The 19,393-nt window shown below is 41.3% G+C and overlaps 1 protein-coding gene across 1 annotated transcript in view; it reads left to right on the forward strand.

Moving 5' to 3' along the window:
- The first annotated feature begins 1,204 nt into the window (after window positions 1-1,204).
- Window positions 1,205-19,393, forward strand: part of YTHDC2 (YTH domain containing 2) — a 46,751-nt gene continuing 28,562 nt past the window's right edge. Inside the window, exons 1-9 of the mRNA XM_024200649.3 lie at window positions 1,205-1,503; window positions 2,598-2,688; window positions 3,697-3,893; window positions 5,796-5,995; window positions 10,981-11,147; window positions 13,427-13,529; window positions 15,216-15,372; window positions 15,991-16,098; window positions 17,298-17,446. Of these exons, the coding sequence (XP_024056417.1) occupies window positions 1,320-1,503; window positions 2,598-2,688; window positions 3,697-3,893; window positions 5,796-5,995; window positions 10,981-11,147; window positions 13,427-13,529; window positions 15,216-15,372; window positions 15,991-16,098; window positions 17,298-17,446 (1,356 nt within the window). The 5' untranslated portion in view covers window positions 1,205-1,319. The remainder of the gene's footprint in view (window positions 1,504-2,597; window positions 2,689-3,696; window positions 3,894-5,795; window positions 5,996-10,980; window positions 11,148-13,426; window positions 13,530-15,215; window positions 15,373-15,990; window positions 16,099-17,297; window positions 17,447-19,393) is intronic.

Below are 19,393 nucleotides of genomic sequence, written 5' to 3' on the forward strand. Positions count from 1 at the left end.
GATGGCATATATAACAGTGGATGTGCAGGTGAATGAGCCCTTGATGGTGTGGCTGATGTGGTTGGGTCCTCTGATGGTGTCGCCAGAGTAGATATGGGGACAGAGTAGGCAACGAGGTTTGCTACAGGGATTGGTTCCTGGGTTGGTGTTTCTGTGGTGTGGTGTGTAGTTGCTGATGAGTATTTGCTTCAGGTTGGGGGTTGTCTGTAAGCGAGGACTGGCCTGCCTCCCAAGGTCTGTGAGAATGAGGGATCATTTTCCAGGATAGGTTGTAGATCGTGGATAATGCGCAGGAGAGGTTTTAGCTGGGGGCTGTATGTGATGGCCAGTGGTATTCTGTTATTGTCCTTATTGGGCCTGTCCTGTAGTAGGTGATTTCTGGGTACCCGTCTTGCTCTGTCAATCTGTTTCCTCACTTCCCCAGGTGGGTATTGTAGTTTTATGAATGCTTGATAAAGATCTTGTAGGTGTTTGTCTCTGTCTGAGGGGTTGGAGCAAATTCGGTTGTATCTTAGAGCTTGGCTATAGACAATGGATCGTGTGATGTGTCTTGGATGGAAGCTGTTGCATTTCTGAAGGGTTAAAATAATTAATGCACTGGATTTATTTCAAGTAAAGTTGTTTTCTCTTTGTTGTTTTGTTCAGCTTTTAATTGCTTTATTTTTGGAGGTTTTTGTAAAAACTATAACTTTTAAAACAAAGAGAGAGAGAGAGCAGAAGGGGGGAGAAGAGCAACTTAGGAAGGTCCTAAGGGGACCTTTAGGGGCCGCGGTGGGGGCCCTTCGGAAATTGTAGCCCTAGGCCGATTTGCTGGGGAGGACAAACCCGCACGGAACGCTGCCTCAGAAACAGGGGCAGACAATAGCAGCAGGAGCTTCAGCCTGACCCATGTGGGGAGGAGCCAGCCCACAGACAGCTCCTCGGGACGCGAGGTAGCCAGGTGAGGTGAGCGAGCGCCCGGGGTGACGGCGCACTACGCTCAGCGGGGGCCTGGACACATAGCTGCGGACTAGAGGCCCGCGCGCTGCCCCATAGGCTGTGATTGGATTCACACGGCTGTCCCCAGCTCATGCGTCTCGCGCGGCGCCCGGTCCTATCTCCTGCGTGCCCCCTTCGCCCCGCCCCCGCCCGAAGGGACGTCACTGCGTCGCGGCTGGTCCCGCCCCTTTCACTTTCCCTCTGAGCCCCGCAGGACCGGCTCGACTACTGCCCGGTCACCCGGCCGCCGGCAGGTGCGCGCGCGGCCTGCCCCGGCCGCCAGCGGGAGCCCTGCAGCCCCGGGGCCGGGCTGGGAGCGAGGGTCTCTTCCCCGCAGGGAGATGTCGCGGCCCAGCAGCGTGTCCCCCCGGCCGCCCAGCAGCGCTCTGTCCGGCGGGGGCCCGGCCTTAGCCTCCGGCTCGGGCAGCAGCCGGGCCAGGGGGCTGAAGGACATCCGCATCGACGAGGAGGTGAAGATCGCGGTGAACATCGCCCTGGAGCGGTTCCGCTACGGGGACCAGAGAGGTGACCGCGGGTCGGGATGTTGTGGAGGCACCTGGGAGGGAGTCGGTGCGTGAGGCCCTGTGGGGGCTGGGGGCCGAGGGGGCTTCTGGGTGAGCAGGGAGATCTGTCTGTCTGGGGAGGGGGTGGTCTGGACAGGGAGCGTGTGAGGAGGGCAGGGGATGGGGGGATACCTAGACAGGGGTTGGGGGGAAGGTAGGAGTTGGGTTGGGGGGGACACCTGGGCAGGGGTTTGGGGGAGGAGGGCAGGGCTTGGGTTGGGGGGCAGTGACCTAGGCAAGAGGTGTGGGGGTTAGGGGACGGATTGGGTTGTGGGGGGTGATCTGGGTAGGGGTGTTTATGTGGGCGAGGGCAGGACAGGACATGGGGAGGCGGAAGGTTATACTGCTGCCCCATTCTGGTGGCCGAAACTCTCTGAGGGCACTGTGGGGCTCTTGGTTTGGGAAGCAGGTAGAATCATTCTAGCATTAACAGGAATAGCTATTGAGGTGAATTTAGGGTGATGGGGCTGGCAGCATATCATGTCTGAGCTATAATATTCATGGCTAGAACATGTCTCGAGTGCTGGTACTTCATGCGTGTGTGCCGCCCTATTCTCTTTTGAGATTCCATGGATGCTTATTGCATCTTGTATCCTATCAGTTATGTGATCTCTAGCCCAACATAATGAGCTCTTGTAGCATCCTAGTCCTCTAAGTGCCCAAATGCCATATAGGCCAAAATATTCAAGGGTGAATGGTGGACATGACTCCCTGGCACTTGTACCACTGAGCTCTTACACTGGGCCTGGCAAATGACTGCAGTTGCCTGAAAAAGCTAGGGACCACTACAGTAGGTAGTGGCAAGGGTTTTATATGTGTAAGGAGGAAGATACTTCTCACTAACAAAGTAGAACTACAGGTTGGCCTCCTCTCTTAGGAGAAGGTAAATGAGACTAATTTGTTTGGAGGTTAGAGATCTCTGCTCACTAGTTCTTGGTGAGATTGCTTATTTTTGGCATGGAAATAAGCAAATATTTCTCATTTTATTTGAAATAGGGAAGAAGTAATATGCTAATTATGTTGTGTTATATCTGCTAATTTTTTTAAATTTTCTAGAAATGGAATTTCCTTCTTCTTTGACTAGTACTGAAAGAGCATTTATTCACCGACTGAGTCAGTCTCTTGGTCTGATTTCTAAAAGTAAAGGGTAAGTTAATGTGAGATTAGTTGTGTTCATTACTAAAAATGAAAGTCCACATCTCTTTAAAAGGCAATATATATTTCCAGTATTTCTTGTAGTTTGACCGAGGGCCAGATCATTCAGGAGGGTCTAGTAGGGAAAAGATACTGAGGTTCCTTGCTGGGTTCTTTGAGCACTAGTTCTCTGGTTGATGGAATTTGGGGCCTGTACAGTTTGGGAAGCCTTGCCCCCTCTCTACCTTATGGATCCGTGAAATTGACAAAGAAAGGACTCTCTTTACACACAGAGCCAGGAATCATTCCACTCTGAACTGTATTGCCTCCTGACCAAGATTCTGCATGAAGACTGGGAGCTTGGTAAGGGACATATCGAGAGCAGCACCTCCCTTACTCCTAGAAATTTGTGAGAGCATCTGTACAGAGTAATGGCGGAAAGGGGTTGGATGGTACTGCAGGGATGGGTTCACTCCCCAAGTCGCTTCGCATTTCAATCTTCTAAGTAGAAAAGGGGAAGTCTTCATACAGAGGGCCCCTTTCATGCTGAGATAAACAGAAGATGATCAAGGCCCAAAAGTTGTAGGGTCACACAGCAGAAGAGGAAACAGAGCATAGTGTATATAAAGGACATAAAAATCTGGACTTGCTGATAGATCAGTTGGGGAAGCATCCTAAGAGACTGAGTTTGAGCAAAACATTTTTTTTCTTCTATGGTTCTTGAAATAACTTCTGAAGGGGTACTGTCAAGGATCATGACCACTGAGATAATAGCAGATCTTTGAGTCAGAATCATAAAACCAGGTTGACCTTTTGCTTAGGCATCCTGTTGGATCTCTTAATCGTGTGCTGGATGCTTCTCTTATTGTGTGTGTTTTTGTGGTATTTGATATATTATTAGACTTAACTTTTTTTGTAGATCACCTCAATATCATTCAGGAGTTAATTGTCAGAAGATTTGTATTTACAGGTAAAATAGTTACTACCTAGTGAAATGAAAAATTTCTTTCTTTTTTTTCAGAAAAGGAGCAAACAGATATTTAACCATAAAGAAGAAAGATGGATCAGAATTGGCTCATACAGTAATGGCCTGTAGTTTGACCCCCAATACAAAACATGCTATTAGGAGCCTAATTCAGAGATTTCCTGTGACCAATAAAGAACGCACTGAACTTCTACCAAAAACAGAACGAGGAAATGTGTTTGCTGTTGAAGCTGGTATGTGCAGTATAATCTGATAAGAGTTTGTGAGTTCATACTGTTGGAAAATAACATGCTTTTCATTTTCTCATTCCATGCTATATTATTGACTTTTTCCTATTAAAATAAGAAGGAAGCTTGTATTTGTATTATATTAATTGTATTCCAGTTGTAGACATGGTCCGTAACCTAAAGAGTTTACAATTCAGACTTCTTAAATCTCCACTAAATGACAGAACTAGTTCAAATATACATTTGATAAATTATCTAATGCCAGAACACTGACCTTTTAACAGGATTATTACTTGAACAGGTATTCAGCTATGAGGGCTTAATTGTATTTCTGTATAGGAGGTTTGGTCTGGTGCACAGAAAACTCTACTTCATTTGATATTACAGATTTTATGATGGTTCTAAATACTGCACACCTCTTGTTCTTAAGGTTGTATTGTAAAAGGTTAACAAGACTAGAGTTTTGTGTGGTTGGGAGCCATTGTTTAATAACCGTGTGGCAGTGCTTTATGAAGAAGGGTGTGTATGATTTGATATAGTAGTGTACAAATAGTAAGTCTATTTACCTATCCAGCCTGCTTAGCCAATTGTTTGCTCCTGTCCAGCTCAGTCTGTTAGCCTGTGTGAAGAAGAAGTAGAAATAAAGGACTCAAGTTTGTACTGAATTTGCATCTTCTGACTTTTTCATAGTGTGAAGGTGTTTCTTGATAGATTTGACATTCTCAGTAAGCTTATACTAAAACTGCTTGAATTGATGTTTTGCAAGAAGCATGAAAACCTACCTAGAATTTATTTTTAGTTTATTCAATAGTGATGAACATCGGTAGTTTGATATTAGACTCTTGCAGAATAGCCTCTTATGCTAAAGATTTTTATGATCCTTGTATGTTTATGGTATGTGCTAGTGTTAAATATGTGGCACCGTACACTGCATATCTAGAAGTATAGACTCAGCAAAATCAGTTTACCATATTCCAAATTAGACACATGTCTAAGAGTATGTTTACACTGCAATTAGACCCCACAGCAGGTACATGCCTGCTGACTTGGGCTTGCTAGGGTCCTTAACTGCAGTGTGGATTCCCAGCTGGGACTGCAGCCTGAGCTCTGGGACCCTCCCACTTCTCAGGGTCCTAGAGTCTGAGCTGCAGCCTGAACCTGGAAGTCTACACTGCAGTTAAACAGTGCTGCAGCCCTAACACCATGAGCCCAAGTCAGCTGGCCAGGGTCCGCTGCTGGTTTATAATTGTACTGTAGACATACTCTGTCTGCAGGATTTGGGACTAATTTAAACATGGATACAATGAATGTGGCCAACAAATCATTAGGAAAGGAGTGGGATAAGAAGTACATGGGTTACAATATGATTATACATTAACTCAGAGAAGGCATGTATGCATCATGGTGGAGTAGTTTAAAAATCGTTAGTCATTTATTATTTTAATATATGATAACTTCTCTAGGAACTGTGGAAGAAATGGGTCTGCAGGAGAGACTTAAGGCCAGCATGGTAGCCTCACAGGTCAGCTTCTTTAAGTCAGTTGCCACCTCTCCCTAGATGCGTTGCTTTTAAATATAATGGATTGTTCTCTTTCCCTGTGGTGCTGAGTCTGATGTTTTCACAGCACTTGTAGCCTTTCCTGACTTTGGCAGTGAGATATTGGGAAGGTTAATTTTTTTTTTTTTTTTTTCTCTCAGAAACCTTTGTCAAATAGCAGAATGACTTCCACCAGTGTTCTGGAATGTGTTCATTTGTCACTTTAAAATATTTTACTGAACTAACATGGAAACGTGGTATTTTGTTAATACAGAGGTTTCTAAAATAAAATCAGTGTTCAGTTTTGCATTGAGTTATAGCATTTTGGGGGACACCTTTGGTGCCATGTCATTAATTCTGTCTTTTCTTAGAGAACAGAGAAATGAGTAAGACAAGTGGGCGACTTAACAATGGCATCCCTCAGATTCCTGTGAAAAGGGGGGAATCTGAATTTGATTCCTTCAGGCAATCTCTACCAGTTTTTGAAAAACAGGAAGAAATTGTCAGAATTATTAAAGAAAATAAAGTTGTTCTGATTGTGGGAGAAACTGGATCAGGAAAAACTACTCAGGTATGTCTTTTCGCTTAATGAAATTAAAAGGACAGAATTAGTTCTTTATACTGTTGAACTAACCATGTGTGTTTTATCTGTGTGTCAAAATGAAGTCCTAAAACATTATTTATTTAAATGGGATCTCTTCGTATTACTCTGTTGGCTTTTATTTGGCCTGTTAGTGGAAAGGTTCTCCATTAAAATAAATCACATTTTCTGTCTTCTTCTGCAACTGAAATATTTGACAGAAATCAGGTGCTTATATTAAATGGCTAAGCTTCTGTGCTTCTCACATCTTTCTAATCAACAATATAGTTAGACTTTTTCAGACCATGCAAAATGCATTTTAAAATGTTTTATTTATTTCATTTTTTTCTCCTTACATCCTAATAAACTTTCCTGAGTAGGTCAGATTGAAACCCATTGTAATAAAATTGAAGACCATACAAAAAACAATGTAAATTACTAACCAAATAGCCTAGTCGGAGAAGTAGAAAATTTTAAAGTGATCAGCAGTTTTGAAGAGAGTTATTCAAAGACCTTGATCGTGCAAGCTGATCCACATGAGTGAACTCCTGCCTTTGTATGGAGCTCCACTGACTTCAGTGTGTCCATCTGGATCAACTTGCAGAATCCATGCCTAAGGACACTCTCCACTACAAATACTTTAGATGTAAATTAACAAAAATGCAAATTGTCATGGTGGAGACACAAACTGAAGGTCAGCTACTGGTTACTGGACTAGTGAATGGGGGAAGCTCTAGACATGATATATCTTGATTTTAGTGAGGCTTTTGACACAGTCAAAATTTCTGTAATTGAAATCAGTATATTTGAAAATGTAGAAAATATCCAAAAATATTTAAATAAATGATATTCTGTTATTGTTTAATCATGCGATTAATCGCGATTAATTTTTTTAATCGCTTGACAGCCCTAAATAGTACCAAACTCTTGCGGGAGCCCACTAGATATATGCTCCGTGTGACAGCAAACCATTGTCCTATATGACGGTTATCAATGTGGTTTGCTGTCACACGGAGGACATATCTAGTGGGCTCCCGCAAGAGTTTGATACTATTTAGGGCTGTCAAGCGATTAAAAAAAATTAATCGCGTGATTGAACAATAATAGAATACCATTTATTTAAATATTTTTGGATATTTTCTACATTTTCAAATATATTGATTTCAATTACAGAAATCAATTATGTATTCAACACAATACGTGTACAGTGCTCACTTTACATTTATTTTTTATTATAAATATTTGCACTGTAAAAAACAAAAGAAATAGTATTTTTCAATTCACCTTATAAAGTACTGTAGTGCAATCTCATTATCATGAAAGTTGAACTTACTTTTTGTACATAATTCTACTTTTGTAACTGCATTCAAAAATAAAACAATGTAAAACTTTAGAGCCTACAAGTCCACTCAGTCCTCATTCAGCCAATTGCTCAGACAGACAAGTTTGGTTGCAATTTGCAGGAGATTATGCTGCCTGCTTTTTGTTGCCTGTTTTCCCTTTCAGGGGACATTGTAATTCACGTGGCACAGCTGTTTCCAGCATCGCAAGATATCTACATGTCAGATGCACTAAACATTCATATGACCCTTCATGTTTCAACCACCCTGATGACGGATTCAGCTTGATAACAATCCAGAGCAGACCGACGCATGTTCATTTTCATCGTCTGAGTCAGATGCCACCAGCAGACTGATTTTCTTTTTTGATGGTTCGGGTTCTGTAGTTTCCGCATCTGAGTGTTGCTCGTTTAAGACTTCCGAAAGCATGCTCCACATCTCGTCCCTCTTGGATTTTGGATGGCACTTCAGATTCTTAAACCTTGGATCGAGTGCTGTAGCTATTTTTAGAAATCTCACATTGGTACCTTTTTTGCGTTTGTCAAATCTGCTGTGAAAGTGTTCTTAAAATGAACAACATGTGCTGGGTCATCATCCAAGACTACCATAACATGAAATATATGGCAGAATGCGAGTAAAAGAGAACAGGAGACATACAATTCTCCCCCAAGGAGTTTGGTCACAAATTGAATTAACGCATTATTTTTAAACAAGCATCATCCGCATGAAAGCATGACCTCTGGAATGGTGGCCGAAGCATGAAGGGGCATATGAATATTTAGCATATCTGGCACGTAAATACCTTGCAACGCCGGCTACAAAAATGCCATGCGGACTCCTGTGCTCGCTTTCGGGTGACGTTGTAAATAAGCTGGCAGCAGTATCTCCCATAAATGTAAACAAACTTTTGTCTTAGCGATTGGCTGAACAAAAAGTAGGACTGAGTGGACTTGTAGGCTCTAAAGTTATACATTGTTTTGTTTTTGAGTGCAGTTATGTAACAAAAAAAAATCTACATTTGTAAGTTGTACTTTCACGATAAAGAGATTGCACTACAGTACTTGTATGAGGTGAATTGAAAAATACCATTTCTTTTATTTATCATTTTTTATAGTGCAAATATTTGTAATAAAAATAATAATATAAAGTGAGCACTGTACACTTTGTATTCTGTGTTGTAATAGAAATCAATATATTTGAAAATGTAGAAAAACATGCAAAATATTTAATTTCAATTGGTATTCTATTGTTTAACAATGCAATTAATTTTTTTGAGTTAATCACGTGAGTTAACTGTGATTAATCGACAGCCCTAGGTACTATTCAGTGGAGTGGAGAGTATGCTTATAAAATTTGTGGATGACACCAACCTGGGACTGGTTGTAAACACTTTGGAAAATGGGATTAGAATTCAAAATGACCTTTACAGGTTAGAAAATTGCTCTGAAATGAACAAGATGAAATTCAATGAAGATAAGTGAAGTATTTCACTCAGGAAGGGAAAATCAAATGCACAACTACAAAATGGGAAATAACTGGCGAGGTGTTAGTACTGCTGAAAAGGATATGGGCAGGGATCACAAAATCGAACGAGTCAACAATGCAATGCAGTTGTGAAAAAAGGTTGTTATCATTTTGGGTTGCACTAACAGGACTGTCATATGTAAGACCTGGGAGGTAATTGTTCCATTCTGCTTGGCTTGGGTGGGTCTCAGCTGAAGTACTGTGTCCAGGTTTGGGTGCCACATTTTAGGAAAGGTGTGGACATACTGGTGAGGTTCCACAGGGGGTCAACAAAGTGACAAAAGGTTTAGAAAACCTGACCTATGAAGAAAGATTTAAGAAAACCTAAGCATGTTAAGTCTTCAGAAAAGCAGACTTAGGGGGGAGCTAATAAGTCTTCAGATATGTTAAGGGCTGTTATAAAGAGAATGGTGATCAATTGTTCAGGTCTACTGAAGGTAGGACAAGAAGTAATCCGCTTACTCTGCAGCAAGGGAGGTTTAGGTTAGATATTAGGAAAAACTTCCTAAGTATAAGGATAGTTAAGGTCTGGAATAGGCTTTCAAGGGAGGCTGTGGAATCCTCATCACTGGAGATTTTTAAGAACAGGTTAGACAAACAGCTGTCAGAGATGGTCTAAAGTATACTTTATCCTGGGTGGGGGGCTGGACTTTGACCTCTCCAGGCAGGTTCCAACCCTACACTTTTTTTATTGTAGTTTATGGCCCCTGCATTATGTGCTATGTTTTTAACACAGTGAACTGACCTAAGAACACAGGGCCAAATCCTGCTTACTTTATGCACATGGGAAGTTCCAATGCATGGTTAAGGGAGCAGGATTTATCCCAGAAGAGTCAACAATTCTTGGTTTTATTTTTTTTGCTTTATGGCCCAACCCATCCTGATTTAGAGGGGAAGTGAAAGTGGCAATTAAGAAATTGTTGACATATGCACACATACAGAACAGTTGATAGAAATGACTGCAAATTACAGTTAGGAAATGCAGACAAGTGGTAAGAAAGGGATCAGTGAAAAATCTGTGGTCAGTAGAGTTAAGGACAATAAGAAATAATTATTTAAATATATTAGAAACAAACAAAACCTAACAATGGCATAAATCGATTACTAGATGAGGATAGCAAAATTGTCAGTCATGATGCAGAAAGGGCAGACATATTCAGTAAATCTTTGTTTTCTGTATTTGGTATTTATTTTTATTCTAAATAATGACTGTAGAGTTGTCTTAAACTCTACTGTGACTACATGAAACTTTTCCTAAAAGTTGTCATGGCAAAATTGCAGTGTTATTTCCCTTTTAAGAGAATTGTAGTGTTCTTTTATATATTTGGTTAGAAATTTAACATCGTTAAAATTTTGTTAGATCATCCTGTGTACCAGTGCTCCTTATCTCACTGTTTTGGGTCAGGAACTTGAGAAAACAGCATCTGAAATGTTTCAAATTCTCTCTTAAACAGGCTAGAGCCCAAAATAACGTCATCTACCTAAAATCAAATTGAAAGGTGCCTGTAATATTTCCCTGACTTTGTCAGTAATAGCCCATTATGGGTCTATTTAATCACTCCTAGAAAAAATTCTTTTTGGCTTTGGATGCCTTCTTCCTGTATCAGGAACCAGCTCTGCCCTCTGCTATGAATCCGAGAGGGATCCCTGTGTGTTTCTCATTTGGCAACAACAGGAGGAGTAGTCTCAGCAGAGCCTCCTAAGAAAGGCTAGTATGTAGGAGAGAAAAGAAAGGTCAAACATTTCAGCACCCAAAGCCTTGCAGTCATGGGGGTTGGCCTCTAGGATAAGAAGCTTTGACCTTTCCTCTCAATAATAAACGACAGAGAGGGAGAGAGCAGACCTCTCACCTCTTGTCTATTTCTGCAGTGATTTATGGTGATCTGCCTCCTTCGTGTTGAGTACCAGTATTAAACACCCAAAATACCCTAAAATGAATAATGAAAAAAGAGTTGTAATGGGCTATTACAGACTGAATCTCCATCTCTTCTTTATAAAATGAGCCAATGCAAACTGCTTTACTCAGTGGTGCTGCTCAGTTATATATTTTGTCTGCTAAGGTAGAAAGGTTGCAATGCTATCAAACTAAAAAACAAACCCACTTTCTTCTAGATTCCTCAATTCCTTCTTGATGACTGTTACAAAAATGGAATTCCATGTCGTATATTTTGCACTCAGCCAAGACGTTTGGCAGCTATTGCTGTGGCTGAAAGGGTTGCCGCAGAAAGAAGAGAAAAGATTGGCCAGACAATTGGCTATCAGATCCGATTAGAAAGCAGGTATAAATAATATTAATTATGTTTTTTAAAAAAATAAAAAACACCAAGAAGTTGTATGAACGCATCTAACTCTTTGAAGAAAAATTAGAATTTAAGTTCCTCAGGGCAGGTACTGTTCATCTCATGTCATTTAAGCAACATGCTTATCTGTGATGCTGAATAATAAATGATCAACGAAACACAGATAGTTGGCTACATTGTGTGAAGTATAAAATATGAAGTTCCATCTGATCAGACGTCTATGAAGGTGCAAAAAAACAGAAATTTCTGCTGACACAAAACTTCAGCCTTAGCCTTAGTTTGATCTGGAAATAAATAATAATTTGAGGAAATGTGGATCTAAGTTTTTCCTCAAGCACAAAACCCCAATTCATTTTAGTGAAAATAAAAAAGTTTATTTTTATTCATTATTTGTATAGTTCTGAAAGTCTTAGGCGTGCTGAAGATATGCTAGTAAGACAGGGCCTTGTTCTAAATAATTACGTAATACACACTAAATAGTGTTTAAACTTGTAGAAAATAGGAGGAAACAAAAATTAGCTGAGCCCTTGCCTGTTTTGTTTGTTTTTATTTTAATTTGTTCATTAGCTAACCCTTTCAGCAGGAGGTTTATCAAACTGTTGGGAGACCTGTGTTTTTTAAAGTGTGGGGGGGAAAGATTGGCTGGACAGAGGACGTAGGGGTTGGGGGTTTCCAGGTATATGGTGCCATTCAGAAGGAGGTGTGGGGACAAGTGGGAGGAGTGGAGTGGAGGTGCTAAGGTGAGTGCAGAAGGTGACAAGCAGAGCAATGAAGGAGGTAGGTGGCCTTGAAGATGAATACAGAGGCGTACGTTTGATGGAGAAAGTCACAGGAAGCTGGTGAAGGGTTTTTAAGAGGGGCTAAAGATTATGAAAATGTCAAGTAAAATGGACTTGCAAGACCGTTTTGAGAGTCTGAAGAGGGCTGGGGCAAAATGAGTGTCTGTCTGGCAGGCCAGAGAAGAGGAGGTTGCAGTAGCTTAGGATAGGAATAATTAGTTTCTGTAGGGTTTGGTGGCAGAGATGGACAGGAGCGGGTGTTTTCCTAGGCAATATCTCCTAAAAGAGCTAACAGGATTCTAGAAGGAGCTTGAATGTGCGAGGGGAATGGGAGAGAGACTGGGAGGATAGTGGAATTTCCAACAGTAATTGACAAGAGGAGAAGAAGAAGGGAGCATTTGGGAGGGAAAGTAGTTTATTTTTTTAGTCCTGTTAAGCATTAGATGACAGGGGGGTACCCAGGAAGAGAAGCTGGAGAGGCAGTCACAGATGTCAATCTGAACAGAGGTAGGTTAGGGATGGAGAGGTAAGATACCTTTAGGCTGGTTTCTTCTTTTTGAGAGGCTGAATGGATTCCTAGCTGTTATCCTGTGTGTCTCCCTTTGCTGCTACGCTTTATATGTCTGCAAGAAAAAAACTCTTGCTAGAGGTGGATGTTAGTCAAGCATTTGTTGGGGCTTGAATTGGTGGGGGAAAAGTAGTGGCAGTCTCCCAGGCTTTGCCCACACACCTCGCGTTGCCTAATGGGGGCACCAAAATGAGACGCGAGCACAATACAATTTTGCAGATATTTAAAATATAATTACTTGGGCTCTACTGACATAAGAGCTGAGATTCTGGAGAACAAGATGGAAGCCTCTAGGTGCTCGGTCTACACTAGCATTTGCTGCAGTATAACTTATGGCACTCGGGTGTGAAAAAGCCACCCCTCAGAGTGATGTAAGCGCTGTATAGACAGTGCTGTGTCGGCGGGGCTGGATAGTTAAGCAGACCGGAGAGCTCTCTCCTGTCAGCTTAGAGCAGTCACATTAGAGAACTTACAGCTGCACACCTGCATCGCTGTAGCTCCACCACTGTAAACTCTCTAGTGTAGCTGTAGCCTAAAAAGACTGGCTTGCAAGCCAGGTTGGTGTGACCTGGCTCATTTCAAGCACTGACAGTTGAAAATATTTTTCAGTGGTATAAGCTGGAAAGTTCAAGAGCATGTTTTTACAAACTAAGCCATCCTATGGATTTTACATATAATTAAAGTCAGGTTGGCATACAGGTATATTCTTAAGGTTCTGATTTTAGGCATTTTTACTCTGAATCTGACCTTACGTTAAGGAGTCATTTCTTAGTGACCAGGTGTTAATTCTTTTTTTTGAGTAGCATTCATTTTTAATAAGAATATGAAAGATAGATTGCATATTTTAAATTCTATGTAATTTAGAACATTGCAAAGAACTGAACATGTCTGTTTCATAACTGTTTAATTAGGGTTTCTCCAAAGACGCTGCTAACATTTTGCACTAACGGTGTATTACTTCGTACGCTAATGGCTGGAGACAGCACACTATCGACCGTGACACATGTTATTGTGGTAAGAACCCTTACGTGTTCATGTAGAGTGACATTCCAGAGTCCTTGACAACTGTGAGATCAGGCCTTATTTTTTCTCATTAATTGGCTGTATAGTATACTTAGTCTCAAATATTTATGTCAGCTGAGCAGAATCTGAATCATAATTACTGTATTTGCTGCCTTTGGCTGGTCTATATAGTAGTTCATGTGTTTGTATGTTTTTCTGCATTAAAAATATTGCCTGCTAGTTTAATGAGCTCAGTTTTTTTTAGTGTATATTTGAAATTAATAAGAGTATACAGATATATTGAGGGGAGGATAGAATCCTGAATTGTTTGCAACATTCTTTGGAGCTAAATACAGTTAGTCTTAGGACAGCTCATGTTGATACTATGGAGTCTGGTGAGCATGTATCAGAATTCCATGTGTCTCACATTTCTGTTTGCAGTCTAAATTGAAGCAACACTTCTATAAGCATTCTGTACTGCAAACAGGGCTGGCACCAGGCACCCAAGCTGGTGCTTGGGGCGGCACCTGGAGGGGGGCGGCGCGGCGCGGCGGCCGCCGGGGAGAGTCGGGCCACAGCAGGGCTCGCCGCCCTCCCCCCGGCGCTCTGGCCGCCCTCCCCCGGCCGCCCGGGGGAGAGCGGCGAGCCCCTGCTGGGGCTCGCCGCCCTGCGCTCTGGCCGCCGGGGGGGGAGAGCTGAGCCCCAGCCGGGGCTCGCTGCCCTGCCCCCGGCGCTCTGGCCGCCGGGGGGGGGGGGAGAGCCAAGCCCCCGCCGGGGCTCGCCGCCCTCCTCCCAGGGCTCCTGCCGCCCTCCCCCCCGGCGCCCTGCCCCTGGCCGCCGGGGGGAGAGCGGAGCCCCCGCCGGGGCTCGCTGCCCTCCCCCCGGGGCTCTGGCCGCCCCCCCCCCTTTTGGGGGGGGGCGGCCGGAGGCTTTTTCGCCTGGGGCGGCGAAAAAGCCAGAGCCGGCCCTGACTGCAAAGTGCTGAGCACTCTGGCCACAGTCAGGATCATGACCCTATTGTGTTAAGCACTGTACAAACATACAGAGAGGTCCTGCTCCAAAGAGCTTACACCAATTTAATGTGTGTTGCTTTAGATTGTAACAGAAAGCATAACAAAGGTAACAATCATAGGAACACATGGTTACATAGAGCAAGATACCTTCACAATTTAGTGGTTCTGAGTTTTTTGACTTTTTAGAAAAAGTTACAAGATGTAAATAATCTCTGGCCAGCTACCTGTGACTAAATTATCCTTCATGGAGGATTGATTTTTTTTTTTTTTTTGTTTTGTTGCTCTTATGGTAAATGTTAATCTGAAAAGTTATTTTATAAAAATTAAGTTGTGGGGATCCAGGTTTGTCTCAGTGATTTGCAGATCAGATTTGTTCAGTTATCGAGTAAGGAGATTGCTTTGTAACTGCCAGTCTGAAAACCCAACTGAGGATCTAAAAATCTAGCAGTGTTTTGTGGATCATGCGTCATCTTTAATAATAAGTTTCAGCAGGCAAATTCTGCTCTGAGATACTTGTGCAAAATCCCTCCTCTACAGTTTTTTACTTCATGATATAAAGATGTATTTCCTTTGACAAATACTTGTGTAATTTATTGGCCATCTATATAGGTTAGCAAAGGGTACAGTTTTCTCAAAAATTATGATCCTGGATCTGGGATGTTTGTCCTTTTTCTTCTTGTTACAGGATGAAGTACATGAGAGGGATCGATTCAGTGACTTCTTGCTAACAAAGTTAAGAGACATATTGCAAAAACAGACAACTTTGAAACTGATTCTTTCTAGTGCTGCCCTGGATGTAAATCTCTTTATCAGATATTTTGGAAGCTGCCCAGTGATAAACAGTAAGTCAAGTGATATTATATGCGCAAGTACTAAATCTGACTAATTTTAAGATCCTTTTTTTCCTAACTAGAATTTATCTATCGCATTAAAGCATAACAAAATATGTGAATAAGGCTTTGTTAAACCTATGACACTTAAGCGAATCAAAGTTGAAATTGTGTGCTGACACACTCCTGAGCTTGCTGGATTTTGAAACATTTCTGTAACCATTCTAGATTAGTGCATTATTTTTACAGAGTATTTTTATATTTTTTCTGTGTTTTAGAGGTAAAGGAATAAAGTGGGGTATAAAGACAAGAGAACGAGTTCAGCTTGATGCAGAGAAAATTAGAAGCTCTAATAACTTTGAGCATGTAATTCCCAGCTGGTATTTTCAACCTTCTTGTAAAATGCTCATCTGCCTTGACTCCAGTATTATGAATAAAATGAACCTCTACCAAAGTTATAACTTTTTATTGAAAGAATTATTATTGAATCTTTAAAATAGCCCTTAGAAATTTGTTGAAATCTTTTTCTTCTCCATACCAAGGCAGATGTATTGGTTTCATCATTTAAGGATAACTAATGGAGGCAAGGAAAATCTAAAAATACTAAATATTAATTGTTTCTATTTTCAGTTCAAGGAAGACCATATGACGTTAAGGAGATGTTTCTGGAAGATACCTTACGAAGTACAGGATATACAAATAAAGAGATGGTAAAATACAAAAAAGAAAAACAGCGAGGTTAGTATACTTATTTTGAGGTGGGGAAAAGAGACATTGGTAGCAAATGTTTTCTAGTAGTAAAACATGACAAACATTTTTGTTTAGAAATAGATTTTTGTTCAAAATATTGAATAGTAAACTTCAGTGGATCAAAGGAAGCATTTTTTTTGGCCCTAAATGTTTTACCTTTTTGTGGTACATTTTGTAAAAACTCGAAATAACACTTAATTTCCTGCTGTTTTCTTTTTTACATTTTTTTTGTTTGTTCTCCACTTGGTAAACATTGTTTTACTGTTTCTAATGAATCAGAATCCCACATAATTCACTTGTTTACTTTTAGCTGTGTGCAAGCATCATAATATCAACAGGTACCGTATAGAATGTAATTGTATCCACACAACACAATGTCTGCAGTGCACAGAAACAATGACTATTGATATATAGGGGTTTTGTTTGTCTTTCCAATTGGTGGATATTTAAGAAAAGTAGAATCTAGAAAAACTCACAATTATTAACCAGTTTAAAGAAGACTATGGTGAGGCTAAATAGACATACATGTCCCTATTTTAAAAAAAAACAAAAACCAGCCCCAACTTATTCAGTGTATAACCTATTAACAAAATATCTTTTAAAACTTAACATTAACATGAGGCATCATTATATAGTGTACATCATTCATGTTGCTCACTTGATATAGAACTGATAAATCACTGTTGACCTAGTAAAGCTTTTATATTTCTGAGAAATATGTATAATGACCAGTTACGGTCTCCATTATGTTTGTCTAGGAGCTATTTAATTCCTCTTGATCATTTCAAAAGTTTTCTACTTGCAGAGAAGTAAGAAATTTTATGTCCATTCCTGTAGTAATTCCTTACTTGGAACTCCTCTTCTATTACAGTCAATAGTACTTTGTCCTGATCATTTCAGGATTGAGCCTTCTGTATATTATGGCTTTATTCCTTACTCTTAAAGCAAAGGTTTCCAGTAATGAAACTTTGGAAGATCTTTGCTAGTTACTAGAAACTGCCCCTGGATTTGAGCCAGCATTCTAACCACAGGGTTACTATGTATGTTTTTTGGAAAGTACTTATGCGTGGTAATGTATCCAATACAATTTTAAAGTTAATTATCTTTAATAAATAAAAGTGGGTATTAAAATGTGGATAATAAAATGTTTGCTTATTAATGCTTTATTAAAATTATAAATATTTTAGAGGAGAAACAGCAAACCACCCTTACAGAATGGTATTCTGCTCAAGACAACACTAGCAAACCAGAATCTCAAAGACAGAGATCTGTCCCAAGTGTGTCTGAAGAGTATGACTTGTTGGATGATGGTGGTGACACAGTGTTCAGTCAATTGGTATGCTTTTCTTTTTGTCAGAATTCAATTTTCAAATATGCTATATCTATATTAGTAGTCTATCCTTTCTCCCCCACATAAAATTAAATTGCCTTATGTAACTGTTATAGCCACATATTAATAAACAAATTATGGATAGGTTTCAGAGTAGCAGCCATGTTAGTCTGTATCCGCAAAAAGAACAGGAGTACTTGTGGCACCTTAGAGACTAACAAATTTATTTGAGCATAAGCTTTTGTGGGCTGCTAGACAGCTCTCTAACACCACATTCTACAGGCCATTATCCTCAGATCCCACTGGGGATTACCTAAAGAAACTACACCATCTTCTTAAAAAGCTCCCTGACAAAGCACAGGAACATATCTGTACAGACACATGCCTAGAACCCCGACCAGGGGTATTCTATTTGCTACCCAAGATCCATAAACCTGGAAATCCTGGACGCACCATCATCTCAGGCATTGGCACCCTAACATCAGGATTGTCTGGCTATGTGGACTCTCTCCTTAGGCCCTGCGCTACCAGCACTCCCAGCTATCTTCGAGACACCACTGACTTCCTGAGGAAACTACAATCCATCGGTGATCTTCCAGAAAACACCATCCTGGCCACTATGGATGTAGAAGCCCTCTACACCAATATTCCACACACAGATGAACTACAAGCTATCAGGAACAGTATCCCTGATTAATGTCACAGCTAACCTGGTGGCTGAACTTTGTGACTTTGTCCTCACCCACAACTATTTCACATTTGGGGACAATATATACCTTCAAGTCAGCGGCACTGCTATGGGTACCCGCATGGCCTCACAATATGCCAACATTTTTATGGCTGACTTAGAACAACGCTTCCTTAGCTCTCGTCCCTTAATGCCCCTACTCTACTTGCGCTACATTGATGACATCTTCATCGTCTGGACCCATGGAAAAGAAGCCCTTGAGGAATTCCACCATGATTTCAATAATTTCCATCCCGCCATCAACCTCAGCCTAGATCAATCCACACAAGCGGTCCATTTCCTGGACACTACTGTGCTAATAAGCGATGGTCACATAAATACCACCCTATACCGGAAACCTACTGACCGCTACCCTTACCTACATGCCTCCAGCTTCCATCCAGGACACACCACACGATCCATTGTCTACAGCCAAGCTCTAAGTTACAACCGCATTTGCTCCAATCTCTCAGACAGAGACAAGCACCTACAAGATCTCTATCAAGCATTCTTAAAACTGCAGTACCCACCTGCTGAAGTGAAAAAACAGATTGACAGAGCCAGACGAGTACCCAGAAGTCACCTCCTACAAGACAGGCACAACAAAGAAAATAACAGAACACCACTAGCCGTCACCTTCAGCCCCCAACTAAAACCTCTCCAGCGCATCATTAAAGATCTACAACCTATCCTGAAAGATGATCCCTCACTCTCACAGATCTTGGGAGACAGACCTGTCCTCGCTTACAGACAACCCCCCAACCTGAAGCCAAATACTCACCAGCAACCACACACCACTGAACAAAAACACTGACCCAGGAACCTATCCTTGCAACAAAGCCCGATGCCAACTCTTCCACATATCTATTCAAGTGACATCATCATAGGACCTAATCACATCAGCCATGCCATCAGGGGCTCGTTCACCTGCACATCTACCAATGTGATATATGCCATCATGTGCCAGCAATGCCCCTCTGCCATGTACATTGGCCAAACCGGACAGTCTCTACGCAAAAGAATAAATGGACACAAATCTGACATCAGGAATCATAACATTCAAAAACCAGTAGGAGAACACTTTAACCTGTCTGGTCACTCAATAACAGACCTGAGGGTGGCAATTTTGCAACAGAAAAGCTTCAAAAACAGACTCCAATGAGAAACTGCTGAACTTGAATTGATATGCAAACTAGATACAATCAACTTAGGCTTGAATAGAGACT

Source organism: Terrapene carolina, unplaced genomic scaffold (assembly GCF_002925995.2).
Source record: "Terrapene carolina triunguis isolate 2854851 unplaced genomic scaffold, T_m_triunguis-2.0 Scaffold69, whole genome shotgun sequence".
In the NCBI taxonomy this organism is placed as follows: Eukaryota; Metazoa; Chordata; order Testudines; family Emydidae; genus Terrapene; species Terrapene triunguis.